The sequence below is a fragment of the Moschus berezovskii genome, chromosome 17, assembly GCF_049115385.1.
Source record: "Moschus berezovskii isolate FMDL1 chromosome 17, NW_MosBer_1.0, whole genome shotgun sequence".
In the NCBI taxonomy this organism is placed as follows: domain Eukaryota; kingdom Metazoa; phylum Chordata; class Mammalia; order Artiodactyla; family Moschidae; genus Moschus; species Moschus berezovskii.
In genome coordinates this window covers 41,162,219-41,183,953 of record NC_142476.1, presented here as the reverse complement: position 1 = coordinate 41,183,953, position 21,735 = coordinate 41,162,219, and the positions used below count along the sequence as shown (strand labels likewise).

At 54.7% G+C, this 21,735-nt stretch overlaps 1 protein-coding gene across 4 annotated transcripts; it reads left to right on the top strand.

The window, feature by feature from the left end:
* Positions 1-1,422: 1,422 nt before the first annotated feature.
* Positions 1,423-21,605, top strand: SLC35E2B (solute carrier family 35 member E2B). Of its 4 annotated transcripts, none has more exons than XM_055419363.2 (10): positions 1,445-1,690; positions 4,457-4,692; positions 9,775-10,180; positions 10,307-10,442; positions 10,629-10,756; positions 12,140-12,260; positions 13,172-13,225; positions 13,608-13,680; positions 16,302-16,447; positions 17,760-21,605. In XM_055419363.2, exons 3-10 carry the CDS (start codon positions 9,859-9,861, stop codon positions 17,995-17,997), a joined length of 1,218 nt encoding a protein of 405 aa, XP_055275338.1. In that variant the 5' UTR covers positions 1,445-1,690; positions 4,457-4,692; positions 9,775-9,858; the 3' UTR covers positions 17,998-21,605. The 4 variants fall into 4 exon arrangements, with proteins under 4 accessions (XP_088701520.1, XP_055275338.1, XP_055275340.1 ...); XM_055419365.2 differs by lacking the exon at positions 1,445-1,690 and adding an exon at positions 1,735-2,100; XM_055419364.2 differs by lacking the exon at positions 1,445-1,690 and adding an exon at positions 2,082-2,219.
* Positions 21,606-21,735: the final 130 nt, after the last annotated feature.

Genomic DNA, 21,735 nt, shown 5'->3' with positions numbered 1-21,735 from the left:
ATACTCACTTTCAGGGATGATGAAGGTGTCATATTCTGCTCCGAGATACAGATGTTAAGAGAACTTCACTTTTGTTTTCTTTTTTGCATTTTAGGCCCAGGCCCCTGACCAACCCCTGGGGTGTCCAGGCCTTTCCTCTGGTCACACCCTCTGGAGGATCCCAAGGAAAACCCTTCCCCTGCACCTCGTGGCCCAAACCCTGCCTGTAGACGCCAGGGGTAGGCAGATACCACCATCCATTAACTGACCCTCTGGCCAAGATCTAAAGGAGAAACTTAATTTTAAAATAATATGAAGCAAAATATATGAAAGTCTGACAAGAAGAATAGGCCTTGCACTTCCCTAGTGGTACAGTGGATAATAATCCACCTGCCAATGCTAGGGCACGTGTTTGATCCCTGGTCCGGACAGATTCTGCATGCCACAGAGCAACTAAAAACCCTGCACCCAACTACTGGAGCCCATGCTCCTGGCCTGTGTATGCGCCGCAACAAGAAAAGCCACCACAATGAGAAGCCCACGCACAGCAACAGAGTAGCCCCTGCTAGCCACAACTAGAGAAAGCCCCCGGGCAGCAACATGTATCCAGTGCAACCGAAATAACTGTTTCAAAGTAGGCCTTAAGAAGAGCCCATTAGAAACTTCTCTGAGCGGCTGACTAGCTAAGACACCAAGCTTCCAACGCAGGCGGCATGGGTTCAAAAACTAGGTCCCATATGCAGAAATTAACACCCAGGACAGACAAATAAAAATAAATATTAAAATGAAGAGGAAGAAGAGCCCATTAGCAGTAATCTCGCTCCTAAAAATTACCTTTAAAATAAGTGGAGAGAATTCCCTGGCAGTCCAGTGGCTAGGACTCCTAGCTTTCACTGCAAGAGCCTGGCTTCAATCCCTGTTCGGGAACTAAGATCCCACAAGCAGTGTGGCATGACTAAAAAATAATTTTTTTTTTTAGCTAAAAATTAATAATGTAAGCCAGGAGGAAAACCGGGCCAGGAAGATGCTGCGCATGGTGCCAGGAATGGGTGAGGTGGGGGCGCGCGAGCGCAGGCAAAACAGTCCCACTGAAGCCCCTCACCAACTTGGGCCAAGGCCACGTCCCCTAGTGGACCTCCCCAAACTCAGCCAACCAGTGGCCTCGGAATCTAGCTGCTCCTAGAGCACCTCTGTTGCTGGCTTCCTCAGCTAGGACAGTCCCTTTGTCTTTCCTCTTCTGAGGGAGGCTCCTTGAGGCTTAAATTTCTGTCTCTTGAAACCAAAACTCAGAGCCAGCTTATAGGTCGGCTCCTCCACGAACTTGCCACCCCTCCTGGGTCGCGGTGGTACGGTCCGGAAGGGGAGGGCGGCTCCCAAAAGCACCACCCCTGACTGGGCTGAATTGGTACGGCCCGGAGGCTACCAAGGGGACGACCGTGAGAGGGTGCCATTATCCAGAAGCACCTGCCCCGCTGGCCGAGATGGTACGGCCCGGAAGGTGCCAAGAGAACAACCGCGAGGGGGCGCCATCGCCCAGCAGCACCACCCCAGCCTGGGCCGAGGTGCTACAACCCGGAGGGGACCAAGGCCGTGGAGGCCGCCATCGCTCAGCTGCACCACCCTCGCCTGGGCCACGCGTTACGGCCCGAAGGGCACCAAGGCCGCGGCGCCGCCATCGCCCAGCAGCACCACCTCCACCTGGGCTGATGAGGTACGGCCCGAAGGGTGCCAAGGGGATGACCACGGGGGTCGCCATCGCCCAATAGCACTATCCCCATGTGGGCTGATGTGGTACGGCCCAGGGGGTGCCAAGGGGACGACTACGGCGGGAATCGCCCAGCAGAGCGTCCCCGCTCCCAGCACCCAAGCGGCAGCCTAGAAGCCCAGACCCTCAGGACACTGCGGAACGAGTCCCGTGGGATGGGTCACGCGGGACGGCTAGGAGCTGCGGCGGACTTCAGACGCGTCACTTCCGGCGCATGGCTTCCGGGCCAGTAGCGGCTTCTCCCCGCCTCCAGCCCCGCCCCGTCGCCCGCCGGGACCTGCGGGTTTTCTCCAGGTCCGCCCATCCAGCCCGACCCGCAGCCTTCGACTCCCTGAGCCGCGGTCACCGGGATGAGGGTGGGTCGCTGTGTGGAGTAGGGGGCGGCGAGGCCCCGGATGACCGCTCCGTCCGTCCCGGCGCGCCGGGACCCCTCCCGGCTGCGGGGCCCGCTCGGCGTCTACCCGGGGGCTCCTTGGTGGGTGAAGAGCTGAATAAAGTTGGCGGGGCGGGTCACCTCCGGGGGTCGCCCTTTGAGTGCGTGCCGATCCCCCGCTTCCCCTGGAAACTCGGCCAACCCCAGGCCTTGACACGAGCGCCTGGGCGTCCAAGGCCGCCTGGTGGTGGGAGGGAACCGTCCCAAGCGCTTTCACGCCGGGTCAGCTCCTGCAGCGTCCACCACGTGGGCCCCCGCCACGCCTTACAGGCGTCCAAGTGGACCTTAGGCCTCCGAGGCCGGCCCCACGTTCCCGCTCCAAAATCTGCCCGCGGCGGGCGGGGCACAGGTGGGGCTGGAGCTGGGAGTCGGCGCGACCCGCAGCGCCTGGATACCTGGGGGTACTGTCAGAGGCGGAGGTGGGAACACAGGGTTGGCGCCCTTGCGTTTTAACACCCGCTCCCCGCCGGTGCGCCCCGAGGTGGGCATCGCCCTGGAGCAGCAGGTGCAGCCGCTTCTGAAAGAACCGGGCAAATGTGCTCTGTCCGCTCCGGGCACAGTCGCCCGCAGCAAATTCATTGCAGTTGGTGTCTTCGCAGGATTTGAAAAAATTGGAAATAATATGACTGACGTCCTGCCAGGCGCCGGTCCTAGCGAACTGTTAGTTTGTAAATTAGGTTGGGAAACTCCCAGTCAGGCCCAGAGCTAAGACTTCATTGTCATTCTCAGCCTACTTTCTGTGTGGGGTTTTATGGGGCCTGCAGTGCCGCCCCCTCCTCCCCCAGTACTCACGCTCTGAAGCCTTGAAAACCTTGCTCACCTGCCGCTGCTGTTTAAAAAAAAAAAACTATTTAGAAGCAGACTGTTTAATGGCTTAAAGTTCTTTGTTTTTCAGTAGAGTGCAATGTTCTTTACCCAAAATCCTTTAACTTGCAAGTAACATTTTAAAGCAGAATGAAATAATAAACTGCCTGAAAAGGAACTTAAGAGAGGGAACAGGAAAAGATTTTACATTAAAGAAAATATTTTTGTCTTAAAATTGAAGTATAGTTGATTTACAGTTGCTGGTGTATGGTAAAGTGATTCAGTTGTACATACATAACATTCTTTGTCATTCTTTTCTATTCCATCATAGGTTATTATAAGATACTGGTTATGGTTCCCTGTTTTATATATAGTAGGTCTTGTTAAAAAATCCATTTTCAATGCAAATAAATTAGAAAATGGAGAGAATGCAAACAAAAAAAACTGAAGGATCTGAGATTCTGCCTCTGAGAGCTGACCACAGTTGTTACCTTGGCTTGTGTTCTTCTGAACCATTGGTACTTTTTAAACCTGAACACAATGTACAGAGAGCTTGTAACTCTGACTCTGCTCTCATTTTCTCTATGACAAACATTTTTGTCACAACTGGTAGGGCTACAGTGTCCCATTATGTGACAGAGTTTGTTACAGTTTTTTTAATCTGACACTTGGCCAGTGTCAGCTTCTCCGTCTTAAAAACAAAGCTTTTGAACATCTTTGTATGTACAAGCCTGGGCCTTTGTTGGATTATTTCTTTAGAATAAAGCCCTAGAGGTGGAATTTCTGAGTTAAGAGTATGAAATTTGTAGGCTTTCAGTGTATTTTATCTAAACTGCCCTGCTGACAATGTGAACCAACCTAGATTTCCTCACCAGGTGTTTGAGAGCATCCTGAGTTGCTTATTGTAGAACAGAGACTCTTGACCTCTGACTGATGGGCCTCGGAATTCAGGGTTCTGCAAAACTGGGTGGGAAAGTTGACAACTTCCTGTCAGTAGCTTCCACCCCGAGCTTCCCTTCAGTGGTTAATGTGCCTGGGTCGTCCTGGCCGCCCACGTTTCAGAACCAGGCAGCCTCCCCAGGGTCTAGATCCCTCGTTGCAGGGTTGGTGGAGGCTGGGAAGGTCTCAGTGCCTGCATGTGATGAAAGCCTCACATGTGTGCTTTTTGCAACGTGATGCTGGTTTCCTTTCAGTGCCCCATCTGGACCCTGTCCTGCAGAGGCTTTGGACAGGAGCACAGTGGAGTCAACCCCTGCCTCATAGGCTCTGAGCTGAGTGAAGAGGCTACATTACAGTTCTTGTCATTTGTGCTATAAGCCCAGAAAGCGGTAATTCGGACCTGTGTCACCAGGGGCCTGGAGGTGGGGGCCCCACGAGCCCTGCGCTCAGCCTGGTCCGCCCATCTCCAGGCCGCCCTGGGTGAGGTCAGTTTTTATCGTTATCAAGTTGGGCTGCTGACCTTTCGCTTTTCACAGGATGAGAACTGCCTCTCGTGAAGGTGCCTTGAGTCACAGAGGCTGAGGAAGAAGACTGCGGTGGGAGCCAGGGAGGGCAGCTGGGGTCCCGGTGGGCCTGGCTGAGCCAGACCTGCTGGGTTCTAGGCCGCTGCCCCCAGCCTCCACGCACGATGCCAGCACAGCCACTGAGGGGCTTCACTGCAACCGGGAGCAGGCCTTCTGCCCAGGACTGCCGCTCTGGCCAGTGACCAGTGGTAAGTGCTATGTGCCCTCCTGCTGTCTGAGCAAGAGGACCTGGCTGACAGTCAGCTGTGGGTGCCACCCGGAATTTCTCACTCCTCGCAGGTGGATAGTTGCATCTCCTGGTGGCGACCACCAGTCCCACCCTGGGCACTCGCGCGGGACATCTCTGGGGGACCCTCAAGGATGGCGGTTCTGGTTTGTAGGGTGTGCAGGTGTGTCCCTCTCTGCATGGTGCCAGTCCTCTCCCAGATTCTGGTACCAGCCCTTCACTGTAGCTGTGTTCAGGCCTCTGGATCCGCACCTCCCAGCAGCTCTGGGTGTTGTCAGAACTGATGGCTTTTGGCAGTAGGGGTGGGTAGTGTGTCCATCTCCCTGACCACGGATGAGGTCAGCACCTTTGGTCAGTGATCTCCAAGGTAATACCTGTGACCCTGCCTCCTGGCGTTCTCACCCTCTGTAAACCCCTTCCTTGAGGGTGGGCTTCTCGTGAGCGCTGTCCAACAAATGCTAAGGGGCCAAGGCTCTAAGAAGACTCAGCCTCCGCAGGTGCTGGCTCTCAGCTGCCAGCCCTGATGCAGGCCTGGAGCCTGTGCATGCAGCCCTGCAGAGGATCTTCCCCTCACAGCCGCTGGAGCTGCGTGTGTGGGCTTGGAGGCGAGAGCCCAGCCCCTTCCGTCATCACGCTGGTCAACTGCCTGGACCACAGAATCTGTGGGGTCACGAGTGCGCTGTCACTCTGCGCCTCCAGCTGGATGTGTGTTGTTCAGAGCTGCAGAGCTGACGGCTTCTCTTGCGGTCACTGGGTGTGGGGACGTCTTCTCCTTCCTCGCGTGTTACCCATGTTTCCTGTTGGATTGTAGGGATCCATCCTCTCTCCCTGTCGTGTCGTCACGACCCCTCTAGGTGTCACTTGTCATTTGGCATGTTTAGTGTGTTGCTGTTACATCGTGATGCACTGTGAAGGCACAGGAGCTCTTACTTTAGCAACCTCATCTGATTTGTTTTATTTGTGGGTAATGCTTTGGGGGATTGGTTTAAGATTTTCTTCTCTGGGAATTCCCTGTGGTCCAATGTGGGATTTGGCATTTTCAGTGCCGGGCCTGCATTCAGTCCCTGGTGAGGGAACTAAGGTGCCACAGGCTGTGCAGCACAGCCCAAAAAATGGTACTTTTTTCTTAACCCAGGATCAGGAAGGTACTGCCTACGTTTTCTTCTAAGTGTGAGGTTTCACACGGTTGCATTCCACAGCCCAGCCGGTCAAGTTCAACCCTGGCCAGAAGCTGTGTCTCACATGGTGACCGCATGCCTCCCCAGGATTGTTGGCAAGAGCCATGAAGTCATTATGTGTGCCCTGCTGGGTCAGACCCTACCTGGTTCCTGGGAAGTGCCCTGTGGATGTTGTGAATTGTTAGCGTACGTCTGGAGCTGTGAGGCCGGGATCCTGTCTCTCTTTACTGGCGTGGATGACAGCTGTCCTGCTGTCAGGGAGCAGAGGCCACTTTCATCCAGAAGCCGCGGCCCTGCTCTGTCTTGGGTCCGGGTTCTGCCGGTGCACAGACCCTGGGCCCCGCATCCCAGCTCGTTTGCGTGTCTGCAGTGCAGCACGTGGCCTGATCCAAGTGTCTAGGGGGCAGCCCCCCTTCTTCAGGGGGGTCTCCTTCCCTTCTCCCTTTTGCGCCTCCATCATGCTCTTTGAGGCTGCCCAGTACCTTGTCAGGACGTAACTAAGACTGAACATCCTGTCACTGCTGGACTTTCACCAGCTTCAGCCTCTGCTGCTGGGTCTCGCCCAAGCCTGCAGCCAGGGGCCTGGTGGCACCTCTTCTAGTCACGTCGGTCACGTGGCCCTGTACCTGAAGGAACAGCTTTCCCCGTTTGTTGATCCTGGTGGTCGTCTGTGTGCTGGCCCTTTGCTGTTATTTACTTTCTCTCAATCCGCCTGGATTTCGCTGGCAGGCACCCCTCACGTGGGCCTCATGCCATCCAGGAGCCCACCCTCCTCCCGGCCCCGCTGTGGCCCCAGCCCTGAACTCAGCCATCTCTTCGAGGAGGCTAGTTCGGTTCAGCAGAGCAGAGGTTTGGAAACCAGCTCTGCCCCTGCTGTGGGGGCGTGCCTGTTCCAGGCCTCCATGTGGGCAGAATTGTGTGTGGACATAGAAGCAGGAGCACTGTAGCCCCCTCTTCCACGCAGCCCACTCCCTTGTCTGCCCCTCCTTAAGTGCCCCTCCCCAGACTTGCCCAGGTCTCATCTGGAGCCTGTGCTTGACCTCAGCGCCCATGCACAGGCTCCCTGGTCACTTCCTTCTCTTTGCTCCTCAATGGGTTGAAGTTGTTCCTCTGAGTTGTGCTTTGATTTAGGTATTTCTGTCTGTTTCGTGCGTTAGAATTTTTGTTTCTAGACATGTTATTGATGTGGGCATTTTTGTGTTTTAAGCACGTGGAGTGTGGACCAGGTTCCCAAGGACATAAGTGTTTAGAAGGTGCTGGCATTGGCGGGATCTGGGGCATGGTAGTTGTGAGGATCTGCAGCCTGGCCTGGTGCTCGGTTCTCTGCCATCCAGCCTCCTCTGCTTGGCTTTCTTCAAGACCGTCACTCTCTCACTGTCAGAGTTGTGCTCATGGCAGGGGAACTGCAGCGGCACCAGGTTCAGTGTGGTGGATCAGGATGCATGGTGTCTGTCTCATCCCTGGGGGTTTCATTTTGGTGGCTCCATGGCGGGGCAACCGCTCATTTCTCTGGGGAGTAAAGTTGTGATGGGCTCTGGTCACTGATTAACGCCCTGTGGGGAGATAGTCTGAGGCCGCTGTGGGGTCATGGGTTCATGAGGTCGTGGACGTTTCCTCTCTAGGCTTTCCATTTTTTAATCCCACTGATTTGTTCCTGACAGTTTCTTGTCTGTCTGCAGGACTGCTTCCTGCCTTATGCCCCTCCTTGAGTTTGCGTCTGTCTCTCCTTCAGTTTCCGGGAGGTAACTCCTCCCCCACTGTCTAGGTTATCGCTGATCTTTGATCTTCACCCTCAGACAGTTGGAATCAGTTCTCCAGGGCACCTAACCCCTCCCTCTGGTGCTGGGCCCCGATTGGGCCACTTTCATGCCTACAGACTGTGTCCAGAGGCAGGATCCTGGTCAGTGTGGTCCCTGTTGTCTGCTGCCTGCCCCCTTGCGCTCCTTGTGTGCTGCTGGGGGTCCTTGGAGTGCCCACGTCCAGGCCCGCCTGAGTCGAGCTCCCTGGGAGCCTGGTGCCCTAGGTGAGGTTTCCATCTCTCCTGCCCTGGTCTTTGTTCCCAGGGGACCCTCTTCTGGTGACTTTTAGAGCAGCACCTCCCGCTTTTCAATGGGCACTTGGCCCCCGCCATCTCCTCCTTGGCTCAGGTGCCAGGGCACTGAAGGGAGACCAGAAGCCCAGGGCTGCCCATGGAGGTGCAGCTCCCAGCATGGTACTGTCTGGAGGGAACGGGGCACAGGCCAGGAAGAGGAGGGAGGATGGGGTGTTAGTGGAGATCTGACCTCGGCAGTGCCAGAGGGGTCAAAGGGCTTGTGCATCTTGTGGGGAAGTGGAGCCCACAGGAGGGCCGGGCACATCCGTCCTGGTCTGGCGTGCGTCGGGACAGCTGTGGCGTCCCCAGGGTCAGTGTGCATGTGGAGGCTTGGGTGCTTGGCGAGCCCAAGCGTTGCTGAGCTTGTGGAGTGACTGAGGACACTGGGTGGACACTGGGAGCCTGTGGCAACTTAGCCAGGAGCCCTGGCCCGGGTGGGAGTCAGAGGTCATGAGTCCATCTGGACTCAGAGGTCCAGAGTCCATCAGAGGTCACGAATCCATCACAAGCCTGGGCAGAACCGGGCCTGGGGTGGTAATGGTAGAGGAGCCAGCCCTTTTGGTGGGTGGCACAGCAAGCTGAATACCTGATGCCTCTTCTACATACACCTGGCAATTAGGTGAAAACACAATGGGCATCCCTCAGCATCTGAGGGACCAGGACATTGTCGGCCAGCTTGGCTACTTGGGGGGGATGGGCACGGGGCTGGGACTTCCTGTTTGGTGTCACTGGGGAGGAGCAGCCAGGCCTCCTGGGCTGGTGGTCATCACTTGGACACTGTTTATAGCCCAAACTGGGAATTTCCTGGAGGTCCAGTGATTAGGACTCTGGGCTCTCATTGCTAGGGCTCAAGTTTAATCCCTGGTTGGGAAACTAATATCCCACAAGTTGTGTGGCACAGCGGGGAAAAAAGCCCAAACTTGAAGCACCCCCTACCAGCACACGTGAAAGGCTGGGTCTGGCTGCCTGTGGTCTTAGGGCTGAGGGAGGCCTCTCCGGAGAAACCAAGAGGTGTGAGACTGTGGAGGAAGCAGCATGCTTTCCTGGCCACAAGACAGAGGCAGCCCCCTGCCCGCCTGCAGGCAGGCCCTCAGGTCCAAGAGGAGTCTCCTCCTCCTAGGGTCTGTGCTCAGAAACTGCCGCCTCAAGCTGGAGGCGGCTGACCACTGAAGGATGGGGACTGTACTGTCAGGTCCTGGGTGATGAACTGTTGGACCATGAAAGAGATGATGCAAAGGAGGAATGGAAAGTCAAGGGGAATAGGCCGGTTTGGTCAGCCCTCCCACCAAGGACAGCTGAAAACTCTGGATGAAACATCAAGGGGTGAGGGAGGGCGCTGTGAGCTGGAGAGCCAGCTGGGTGGGAGGGAGCTCAGGGCGGCCCCTTCTGGACTCTTTTTGGTCCCGGTGGGTGGAGAGAGATGCAGAGCACTGGAGACAGCTTCTGAGGTGGGGGCAGCGGGCGGTGAAGACACAGGGCTTGCCGAGCTGAGAGAGAGGCTAAGGGAGGAGGGCAGCTGGAGGAGGCAAGATCGCCAGGTGCTTTAGAAAAGTTTGGGTGGGACTTACTGGAGGGTCAGGTGTGTGGGGAGGGAAGGGAGGCTAGGCTGGTTTAGGCTGTGGTCTCAGCGGGGCACCTGCTCCTGCTCCTTTGGGGCTCCTGGATGCATGGCCAACTGTGGTCCCGAGTTTGTGCTTTGAGTTACTGTAAGGGGTGAGTGAACCTGGCAGGACCTTGGTCGCTCACGACAACCTCGTCCCGTCCTTTCCTTCAGCTCCGGCCCACGCCCCGCCCGGTGTCACCATGGCTGCCACTTCTGTCCCTGGGTCCCTGACCCGAGCTCTCTGCCACCCCTGAGATGTCGGCGTCCGCGAAGCCCCCAGCCCTGGTGGAGCTGGACCCGGGTCCTGGGGAGAAGCCTGGGGGACGGCCGCTCCTGGCCTGGGCCCCCGTGTTCAGCCACCGGAGTGAGAAGATCGCGTTCGGCCAGAGCGATGGCAGCCCTGAGGAGCAGGTGCTCACGGTCACCGTCACGGAGACTACCGTCATCGAGGCAGACCTGGGCGTGTGGGGCGCCCGCGCCCTGACCTACCTCACGCTCTGGTTCTTCTTTAGCTTCTGCACCCTGTTTCTCAACAAGTACATCCTGTCCCTGCTGGAAGGGGAACCCAGCATGCTAGGTACCCGCCTGGGCTGGTGGGGACGGAGCCCCGGGGAACCCCTCTGTTCACTAGGTAGCTGCCCAGGTTGATGGGGACAGAGCCCTGGGGAACCCCTCTGCTCACAGGCCTCGTCTCCTCCTCCAGGGGCTGTGCAGATGCTCTCAACTACGCTTATTGGCTGTGTTAAAATATTCGTTCCCTGCTGTTTGTATCAGCATAAAACTCGGCTTTCTTACCCACCCAATTTCATCATGACCATGCTGTTCGTGGGTCTGATGAGGTAAGCTTGTGGACATTTCAGGTTCAATGTCTGAATCTTCTCTGCTTTTGTGAAACCTCTTCCCCCAGCTCGCTGACCATTAGCATCAGGTGATCCTGGGAGTGGGGAGCAGGGTTGGGGTAGATCCTCCAGGCTGACTCCTGAGGGAGGGAATGCACTGATTCGTGAGACTTTTGATTGTCTTAGGTTTGCAACAGTGGTGTTGGGTCTAGTCAGCCTGAAAAATGTGGCAGTGTCCTTTGCTGAGACCGTGAAGAGCTCGGCTCCCATCTTCACTGTGATCCTGTCACGGACGGTCCTGGGGGAGCACACTGGTGAGCAGCCCCCCACGCCCGGCCCTCATCATGCCTCTGTGGCCCTCCAAGGCTCAGCAGATGGGACTCAATCACAGATCTCTAAGCTGGGCCGGGGCAGGCACTGTCCAGCTGCACACATGTCCCTGACTCTCCTGCCAGCCTGTAGGGGGTGGGGTCCTGTGATGAGCATCATCACGTGACATGTGTTTGCCCTGTGGGTAGGAGTGCTGCTCAGAGAGGGAGCTGAGTCGGCTTCAATTAGGAAATGACCAGAAGGTAAAACAAGGCAGCACCCAGCACCCTGGGGAGGAGGTGGTGGGGAGAGGGCACAGCTGGGCATCTTGCAGACCGGCCCCTGAAGCCAGGCCAATGTGCAGGTTATGGTTAAGCAGAGTCAGATCAAAGTGACCGCAGTTCCTGCAATCCCACACAGCAGGAAACAGCCTGACTGTACTGCAGCCTTCACCACGCAGAGGGGACTTCAAGGGCCTTAGGAACATCAGGCCATGGAGAAGACGCTGTCTTGCTGGAACAATTAGGAAATCTTGATAAAATGCAATTTATTGGGGAGAATAACTGAGGTACCCAGACTTGTGGGGCCAAGGTGTGGAGTCCCCAGAGGGGTGACCCCTGACAGGACCCCAGCCTTATGGGTCCTGTCAAGGGGCACAGCCCTAGCAGAGCCCTGAACCCACCACCGCCCACTGTGCAGACGTCTGCCTCCTCAGTGGTCTCCCAGCCATGGCCCCATGTGTGGTCCGCACCCAGCAGACACCTCCTTCTATGGTGACACTCGAGGCCTCACAGGCCCATGGATTTGCTGTGTGGACAGCACTGTCCTGGGCGGGCTAGTGGTCACAGTCTCAGGAGGTTACCAGATTGTCTGAGGGCTGCGCTTCTGCTCTGTTTTGCTAAGCGTGAAAGGCTTGTCCCTTCGTCTGCTTTGAATTTCAAGATAAATAAAATGCCATGTCTGAAATCAAAGTAAAGGCATGGGAGGTGGAGGAGAACTGGAGGCCCTGTGCCCAGTGACAAAGTTTTCTGTTGTCCTGAAAGGACTTTCTATCCTCCTGTCAAGACTGTTGGTTATAAAGGCAGGAGGGCTGGCCGCCCTGAGGTGTGAGGCCTCCTTTCTCCCCTAGCCTTCCCTGGAGACCACCCTTCAGCCCCTTTGTTTTACAAGTGAGAGCTTGGGGACTGTGGGGTGGGGTGCAGAAAGTGGGGCTTGGAGCTGGCGACTCTGGTGTGGAGCCCTCTGCCCCACGTGCCTGGCCAGAGTGGGTGACACAGGCATGTGCTATTTTTCCCCTCCAGAGAGAGGTAAGTGAGCAGAGCATCCCTGAGGGGCAGCTGGGTCCACAGGGGGACACTGCAGCCCGGCCCTGTGCTCTCCTTCTGCAGGTCTACTGGTCAACCTTTCTCTCGTCCCGGTCATGGGTGGCCTGGCACTGTGCACAGCCACCGAGATGAGCTTCAACTTCCTGGGGTTCTCAGCCGCCTTGTCCACCAACATCATGGACTGGTGAGTCTGCAGGGTGGGAGCTGGGCACTTGGAGCCCCGTGTCCCACAGCCGGAGTGCGGGCATCAGGCCCGATGGCTGACAGCTCCACGCAGCCTCCTCCTTACGCATCGCCGTCTCTGAGGGGAGAAGGGAGGCGGCAGCAGCACTTGTGTCTAAGCTTCTGTCATTGCTGGTACTTCCAGAGAGACCAGAGGGTTTCTGAGTGGTGCATGAGTAAGACGAGAAACCACCTTTCATTCCATCTGATACTTGCTGTGTTTCCTTCAGCCTTCTTCTCTGCCTCTCTAGTTCCCAGAAACACAGCCCAGCTCAGTCCCAGTTTGCGTCTCACCTGTTAACTGCAGCGCAGGATGGTCTCAGAGGCCTCCTCACTCACCTGCAGATGCTTCAGACCTCCCGGTCACTATCCTGCAGGGACCATCCTCGCACGAGTCCCGCCAGGTTTCCCACTGGCCCGCAGTGTCAGCCCTAGAGGGGGCGGGCCTGTGAGTGTCTTCCCCCAGCCTCACTTTGGTTCAAGTCCCCTTGGCCAGAGCTGGGGGCAGTGTTGGTGGTCTGGAAGCTGGACACTGTCCTGTCTCCTCTCAGCCACCACTGGCCTTCCCAGCCAGGAGTTCTATCCCTGTTTCCCTGGGTCTTCCTGTGCTCATGCTGTCTGTCCTGTGGCTGCAGCTAATTTGTGGGAGCTCTGGGTGCCAAGAGGGGTTCTGTGCAGAGCTGGGTAACCCCAGGCATGCCCTCCACCTCCGAGACCTCAGCTTACCCACCTGTGAAAGGGGCAGCTTGGCCTGGCTCAGAGATGCCCAGGGCTATCCTCAAGGACTCCAACGTGTACCCATTTCCAGAGGACAAGGCACTTCATATGAGGTGGCCTCTGAGCTCACATAATCTCTTCTCCTCTTTCTTCTAGTTTGCAGAATGTTTTCTCTAAAAAACTCCTCAGTGGGGACAAATACAGATTCTCGTAAGTGTCACTGCCTCACGGAGACCAGAGTGCCCTGGACCCTACCCCCAACCCTCCCAGAGAGCCCCGGATCCCAGCCCCAACACTCTCAGAGAGCCCTGGACCCCAGCCCCAGCACTCCCAGAGCTCCCTGGACCCCAGCCCCAACCCTCCCAGAGCTCCCTGTGCCCCAGCCCTGACCCTCCCATCTCCCTGGTGCCTTTAAAAGAACCTTGTTGAAACTGGAGAGAAAAACCCACCTGTTTCCAGTTGCCCTAGGCCAGGGATGCTGTAACTGTCCTATAGCAGGGGAGAAGGGGGTAGTGAGGCTGGGGGCAGGGTAGGGTAGGCCAGGGTGAGGCTGGAGGGGTCGGGAGGCTCAGACGCCTGCCCTGTCCCACAGGGCTGCGGAGCTGCAGTTCTACACTAGCACAGCGGCCGTGGCTATGCTTGTCCCAGCTTGGATCTTCTTCATGGTGAGTCCCACCATCACAGTCACCTTCAAGGGGGTGAGCCTGGCACTGTGTGGCTGCCACACACCCGAGGGGGCCTGACCGATGCAAACCCAAGCAGGACCGGTGCCCCGAGGGCCGGGCTGCAGCCCCAGTTCTGGAAACTTTGGCAGGAGGGTGTTAGGCACACTCTTATGTTGTTGCTTTTCGGCCACACCTCATGGCTTGCAGGATCTTCATTTCCCAACCAGGGATTGAACCTTGGCACAGCAGTGGAAGAGCTGAGTCCCAACCACCAGGCCAACAGGGAACTCCTTCAGTTGTTTCTTATTTCTTCTCTTAAAAACATTGTGACCACAACAGAATAAGTCACAGGACAGAAACATGTAAAACAGAGTGGTCTCTCCCCAGCCCCTCGCAGGCCCCCTCCTAGTGGAGCTGCTCCCTTGGTGTGTCTGTGTGGCCACAAACCTGCTTACGTGTGTCGTGACTCCTGTAGGAGCGCAGGTGTGCATCTGTATGGACCTGTTTTCTCAGCACCATGGTGCTGGGCTGTCCAGTCCAAGCTCTGCCCTGACCCACCAGACGTGGTGGTCTGGCCCTGCCACTGCTCTGTACATGCAGCACATAACAGGGGACTCCGTCTGTCATGTCTTTAGTGGGTGAGGATGTTTCTCTGGGTTGTGTTCTGGGGTTGGAATGGTTGAGTAAAAGAACATGCACATCTAAACTTTTTTATTATGATAAAATATCTATCAAATTTACCATTCTAGCCATTTTCCAGTGTACATCAGGTACGTTATTCACATTGTTGTGTGACCATCACCCCAATTTTTTCATTGTCTCAAACTGAAGCTCTGACCCATTAAATGCTAACTCCCCACCCCACCCCACTGGGTAGAGGGGGCAAGACTTAACCCACCCCCCTAGAGTTCCAGCTGGGTCTGAGAGTTAAACTGACTTAGATCAACAGGAGACAAGCACATAAATTCATTTAATACGAGCTTCATGTGATGCTGGAGCAAATGAAGCCCCAAACAAATGGCAGAACCTCAGTGCTTCCACGTCAGGGTGAATGAGGAGGTGATTGTGGGCAAGTGACTGAGACACTGGGGCGGCTGAAGGGGGATGAGGGGGATGGTGACAAGGCCCCTGAGTCCCCTCTTCTCCTGGTTGGGGGGAAGGGACAGCTCCCACGTGGGGTTTGTCTCCTGCTTCTGGGAAGGAAAAGAGAGGTCAGAGCACCCTTCTGGCACCTGCTGTTTTCTCAGTGCCTCACCTCAAAAATAATCCTTATGCCAAAGAGGCATGTGTTGGGGGAGGGGTTCTGAATTTTGTTACCCCCTCCCTCACCTCCAGTTCCCACCCTCCTACCTTGTGTCTCTGTGACTCTGACTCCTCCAGGGACCTCACAGAAGTGAAATCACATAAGATTTGTCCTCTTGCATCTAGTTCATTTCACTCAACTTCGTGTCATAAGGTCCATCCACGATGGAGCAGGTGTCAGGACCTCTTCCCTGTTTAAGGCTGAATAGATGTATGGCTGGACCACATTTTGTTTACCAATCTTCCAATCATGGACATTTGGGTTGCTTCCACTTTTAGGCTGTTTTAAGTAATGTTGTTCTGAATGTGAGTGTGTAAGTACTGTTTCAAGACCCTGCTGTCGGTTCTTCAGGGTACAGGCCACAAGTGGAGTCCTGGATCACATGGCAGTTCTGTGTGTAGTTTTTTGAGGTCTGACTAGTCTGTTTTCCCACGGCCGTCGCACCATTTTGCATTCCTACCTACAGTGCTCGGGGTCCAGCTTCCCCTGTCCTCACCAATGCTTCTTGTTTCTGGGTTTTGTTTTTTTGATGGTATCCATCCCGATGAGTGTGAGCTGGTACCTCATTGTAGTTTTTTTCCCTGAGGCTGTCTTTGTTTGTCTTGGCTGCACTGGGTCTTCGTTGCTACGCTTGGGCGTCTCATTATGGTGGCTTCTCTGGTTGCGGAGCATAGGCCCTGGAGTGCAGGCTTAGCTGTGGCACACGGACATGGTCACGATGTGGCATGTGGGATCTTTGTTCCCTGACTGGGATGGAGCCCATGTCCCATGCATTAGTAGGCAAATTCTAAACCACTGGACCACCAGGAAAGCCCCCTCGGTGTTGCTTTGATTTGTTCTTCCCTAATGGTCAGTGGAGAAGGCAATGGCAAGCCACTCCAGTACTCTTGCCTAGAAAATCTCATGTACAGAGTAGCCTGGTGGACTTCAGTCCATGGGGTCGCTACTAGTCGGACACGACTGAGCGACTTCACTTTCACTTTTCACTTTCACTCATTGGAGAAGGAAATGGCAACCCACTCCAGTGTTCTTGCCTGGAGAATCCCAGGAATGGCGGAGCCTGGTGGGCTGTCGTCTAAGGGGTTGCACAGAGTCGGACACGACTGAAGTCACTTAGCAGATGGTCAGTGATGTTGGGCATCTTGTCATGTGCTTAGAGGCTGTGTGTGTTTCGTGTGTAAAGTGTTGATCATTGCTGTCCACGTGCCACCCCAGAGTCCTCTGCAGTGTCACTCCCTTTACCCAGACCCTGGGGCACAGGTGCCACCAGAGTTCCCCCAAGGTCCACGCAGCAGGCATCCCTCTGGTTCTGGTGCAGGACCTGCCGGTGATCGGGAGGAGCGGGAGGAGCTTCCGCTACAGCCAGGACGTGGTGCTGCTGCTGCTGGCGGACGGCGTGCTATTCCACCTGCAGAGTGTCACGGCCTACGCCCTCATGGGTAGGATCTCCCCTGTGACCTTCAGGTAAGGACAGGAGATGAGGTGCATCCGGGTCACATGCAGAGGGGAACGCTTGCCATCTGACGTTTTTATCAGAGGGCTCTGTGATTGTGGGTCACAAGTGTAGTGGTCGCTGTGCCCAGGGGTCGTAATTACTTGGTCATTCTGTATCGTGCCATTTGAAACATGAATAGGAAAGTCTGTGAAATGGATTTTTAGGGGGATCCCCACTGGGAAGCTGTGCACAGAATAGAGTTCCTTTCAGTGTTGTGAGGTACTTCTCCCCAGAACAGCACTGTCCGGGGAATCTCATGGGATGATGGAGGTGGGAGCCCCTGGCCGTGTGTGGATCCTGAGCACCTGGAACTGGCAGAGTGCTGAGGAGTTGAAGTCTGTTTTTCTGACTTTAATCAGCTCACACTCAGCAGCCCCACATGGCCACTGACTCCCTGCTGGGAACTCAGCACCAAGCTCGGGTCTCATGAGCTTCTTCCCTAACTGAACAGCCTTAGTGCTGATTTGCACCAGAGGGATTTTGGTAACAGAAAGGAAGGAGCCCAAGTCGCCAGCAAGCCTGAAAACCCACCCAGTGATTGTCCTTGGATTTGGCTGCCGTGTTGTTGTGGAAACTTTTTAGCGGACCTTTGTCCTTTAACTTCAGAACAGTCACGGGAGAGCAGGATGGTCCGCAGAACTGAGGGCCTCAGGGGCCCCATGCTGCTCTCAGACCTGGCGGCCCTCTTCCTGCATCTGGGGAGGGGCCCGCGGGGCTGTCAGGGCCTGGGTGCCGCTCCCCTGAGCTCGCACTGTCACTGTGTTTTATGGGTCTGTTTCCTGTTGGAAAGCAGGAACTATTTCCAAATACCCCTGAAACGTTGCTTTTCAGGGGTCGTTAGTGGAGGTCCATTATAAAGACAGGAAACCGATTCTTTTTAAGGAAAATAGCTTACGACAGAAAAATACAAAAGTAAACTTTAAATCATCCATAATGGCAGCCCAGAAGACAAACCCTTGTGGTCATTGCATCCTCACAAGGTCCCAGCAGTGAGCAAGCAGCATGGTGTCACTCCCAGACAGCTTTCCTAAGGGAACACTTCCCACTCTGTGGGGAGTAGGCTGCAGTGTTGGGGGTGAAAGGTTGTAATGCCTACAGTTCACTTGGAAATATTTCCGTCAAAGAAAGGATAAAGTAAGGCACGAGGCTGAGCCTGAAGATGGCACCCAGCTCTGTTGTCCCTCTTCTCTGTGATCTCTGTTCTAGTAGATAGGACCCCAACACAAAGGGGGGTTAGCAGAGGCACCTATGGCCCCCACTGACCTTCCTGCTCTCCTGCAGCGTCGCCAGCACTGTAAAGCATGCCCTGTCCATCTGGCTCAGCGTCATCGTTTTCGGTAACAAAGTCACCAGCCTATCGGCTGTGGGCACCGTGCTGGTCACAGCTGGCGTCCTGCTCTACAATAAGGCCAAGCAACAGCAGCGTGAGGCCATGCAGAGCCTGGCCTCAGCCACCACCCAGCCCCCGGATGGCAGCTCCAGGCTGCTGCTCCCCGAGGACCCCCGGCCACACCCCTGAGTCCCAAAGCCATGGGGGCAACACACCACCCCCCTTCACTGACGGGGGACCCCCTTTGCTGCCCCCTCCCCGTGGACAGTGGGTGTGGGACCACCTGGCTCCACGGGTCACAGTCATTGTGGGAGGCAAGGTGGGCAGCCTTTCCTACTTTTTTCTGGGGCTGTCAGTCAGAATTGGCAGGAACTTGAATTGGGTTGGAGAACACAGCTGCCACTGAGCCATGGCCGAGCCCCCTGACAACCTCCTCCCGGCAGCCTCTGTGCACCCCAGCAGCCGGGCCAAGCCCCAACTCCTCTATGAGTGATGACCACTTGGGACAGCTGTGAAGCTGGAGCCGTGTCCAGGTGCCAGCAGGCAACCCCTCATTTGGAGCCAGTGTGGGGAACTGGCTCCTGCATGCCAGCCATCAGCAGCTGCTGGAATCCACCCTGCTCCTTGGCCGCTGGGGGCTCTGCTGGGCTTGGCCAGGCTGAGGCCCCCAGGGCCAGGGCACGGAGGCCACTGCAGTGGGCAGAGAGTGGCATGGGACAGATGGGGTGAGAACCTGGCATTCCCTGCTTCTGAGGACAGGGCGTCTATCTCCTCTACCCAAGGCAGAGCTGTCGCGTCAGTACCACTTAGGGAAGGCGGGCTGCCCCTCCCCCATCTGCTATGCTGAGCCTCCCACCTCTAGAGGGTCCTGTCCCTTGTGGGCAGCCAGATTGCCTCCCTCTCCCCAACCCCCAGCCCCAGTTGTGGTTTCCGGCCTGAAAGCTGCAAGTAGATGGCCACAAGGCAGGGCGGACCTGTGTCCCTTCTATTCCCGTACTCGTAGGTTAGAGGCAGATTCTTCTAAAGGGGCTCCGGGAGCCCATTTCCGCCCAGCCAGTCTGGAACCTCCTGGTCTCATTGACAAGGGTGTTACAGTTTCCCCCTCGTGAATGATGTGCAGGACAAATGTGGTGTTTACACTTTTGTCACGCTGCATTTTAAATGACAGTGTAAGTTTTAAAAGGAAACAGAGGCACAGATGGCTTCTGGAATGCATGGAGTGTGCTGGGTAAACCAGAGTCAGACCCACGGCCCAGCGCGGCCCTCCTCCCCCAGGGCAGAGCGCCATCCAGCCAGCCAGGTGTTTGAGGCTCCACCTCTGTCTTTACTCCTCGCCCCACATCCTGTTGGAACTTCTGGTCAGGGTGTAGCCCCTCTCACACCTACCAGACTGGAGCTCTGGGACTTGTCAGGCACAGCCCAACTCAGGGGCCGCGGGCTGGCCACCTACCCATCTCTAGCCGGCCTGTGGGATGGAGCGACCCGAGGGCACAAGTGGCCCACGAGTCTCGGGAGCAGTCCCTGATGTCCAGGCCCTGGCGCCTTAATTGCTTCTCTGGTTTTCTGGTTGGCTTCTCAATTGGAAAATATAAACCAGCCCTTCCTGGAGAGCAAGTCTCTTGGAAACAAAGAGCAATAAGTGTGTCTCATTAAGTTCTGCCGACTTTGAAAGTCTGTCATGGTGAGGGATTAAAAATGGGGAATTTTAACTACAAACCTTTTATGAAGCTGACCTCCTTGCCCAGAGGTCGGTGGGTCACATGCAGCTTCCCTGTATAGGGGTAGCAGGTGTCTTTCCCCCTTTCCTCTTTTTCTGCTTACCCCTAAACAAAGCTAAAGAAGATGCTGGGGCAGTGGTTGGGGCAGTGCATTGCTCTGTGAGGACCAGAGGGAAAGCACCACTTCTGGGGGGCTCTTGCCTCTGCCCTCAGACTGGGGCCACAACAACTGCAGCTGCTGGCAAGACATGAAGAAGGGGAGCATGTGTGTTGCCAGCTGCAGGCTGTCATCTGAGAGTGATCAGGTGCCAGCTGCTTGAGTCTGAGTGTTGTTAGGGGCCTGTTTTGATTTTCCAGATTTGGGGACCAGAAAGATTTTCCTAAATTAGTAAATGAGGCAGTTTCTAGCAAAGCTGCTTTTGGGGCATCTCCTCATCCCCAGCAGGGAGTCTGGGGCCTGGCGCCCACAGGACACATGCTGTGGCTGCATTCCGTCCATTGACTCTGCCCAAAGTCATCCACGTGGTGGGCGTTTCTGGGAAGAGAGTCAAACCCCACAGCCTGCATGGGTGTTTGCTTAATAACTGTACAGACATATTTTTTAATTAACTTTGTCTAGTAGTTTTCTAGTATGTTCCTTTCACTGAACTGTTGCAGGCCACCTTGTACCAACGCCAACACTAGGTCCATTTCCTCTGGGTCTGTGGTCGTTGTCCATGTCTTTGTAAACAAACTCATGAACCAGGCTTCTGACTCTGGTCATCTGCTTGCTTATATCAATACTTAAAGATCTCTGGCTTTCAAGGAAATTTCCACTGTTGAGTGGCATGAAAGGCCTTTTTTTAAAAAAAAAAAGAATTCTGATAGTCATAACTTCCTGCATATTAGCATTAAAATCATCTGCCTTGGAAAGCTGAGAATACTCTTGCATAATCCAAAATGTGTCTTTAATTTATAAATTACACAATAAAAAAGTGCCGCACGAAGAGTAAGCCACATGGAACCGCGCTAGCTGCAGGCCCTTGAAACACTTGCCCCAAACCGAGGAACTTTGCCTCCCGTGTCCCTGACTGTCCTGTGGATGGTCATTTATAGACAGGTCAGCAGAGACAACAGAAACTCAACATGACTTTCTACATCTGTCCAGGGGATGTGCTTCCTGAGGCCTGGAAGTATTTTCACTATTTACCTAGGTTTGAAAAATTAAACAAGGATGCTATTACAGGTAGAAACCCTCTTTTGTTTGCCTGTGACCAATGTTATAGTAAGGGCTCTGTTCTTTTCCAGAATACGTTCATGCCCTGGTTGGGACCTTTTCATTTTCCTAGCTTATAATAAGAACGTTCCTGCTTCCCTGATGAGTCACCCTGTTTCTCTCATCTGAAGAGCAAAGAGCAGCTAGGTGGTTGTGCTGACCATCAGTTGGTTTGCTCACCCTGATGCTCTGGGTATAAAACCTTCCAGTTTTCTCTATCTGTAGTATTTCCTCCTCTTCTCCGTAGGGCTCGGATGCTGCCATTGCATCCTTGCCTAGATGTCCATACTGACTTGGAAACTGTTCTAATTGGCAAAGTCTTTTTTTTTCTTGCTTATAACTTGAGGGAAACTGGCATTCAGTTGATGTGCTGTTTTTAGACTGTAGATGTGTGAGTTGAGTCTGAACCCACCCAGGGAGTATTGTGGACCCAGCATTGCAGAGGGTCACAGTGAGGATGACTTTCCCATACTGAAAAACTTGAAAATTATATGAATAAATTGTCTATATAAGAATCAAATTATACTTGCTTTACACCAAAAAAAAAAAAAAAACAACTGTGGAGAACTAAAAGTACATTATTCAAAATTTTAGTGTTTTTTATTTCACCTATTTCAGTATTTATGCAATTAGATCAGTTTTTCCTAGAAAAATGGTGGTTACATAATTTAGTGAGTCACTGTGTATTCTGCTATGGTAATACATCAATGCTGTATAATTAATCCTGTGGATGCCTACTGGTTACTTTGTCCAAATTAAGCTGCCATGGTAGCAACTATCTAGGACTCTTGTTCTGCAAAAGTAAAATAAATGTTCAATGTGTACTTTGTTTTCTCCTTTGTGTAAGTGTCAAGTGTTTGGGCTACTGAAATGAACACGGGTGGGTTCTTACTGCCTTCATCTGTTCTTTGACGGTTTTTCCTGTCACCAAAAACTCAGGAAGCAAAACAAGAG

Excerpts from the sequence above, each read along its gene's own strand:
- SLC35E2B (XM_055419363.2), top strand. The coding sequence starts at position 9,859 with ATGTCGGCGTCCGCGAAGCCCCCAGCCCTGGTGGAGCTGGACCCGGGT. Across the intron at positions 10,181-10,306 it reads AGGGGAACCCAGCATGCTAG|GGGCTGTGCAGATGCTCTCA; the intron begins GTACCCGCCTGG and ends CTCCTCCTCCAG. Across the intron at positions 13,681-16,301 it reads CAGCTTGGATCTTCTTCATG|GACCTGCCGGTGATCGGGAG; the intron begins GTGAGTCCCACC and ends GTTCTGGTGCAG.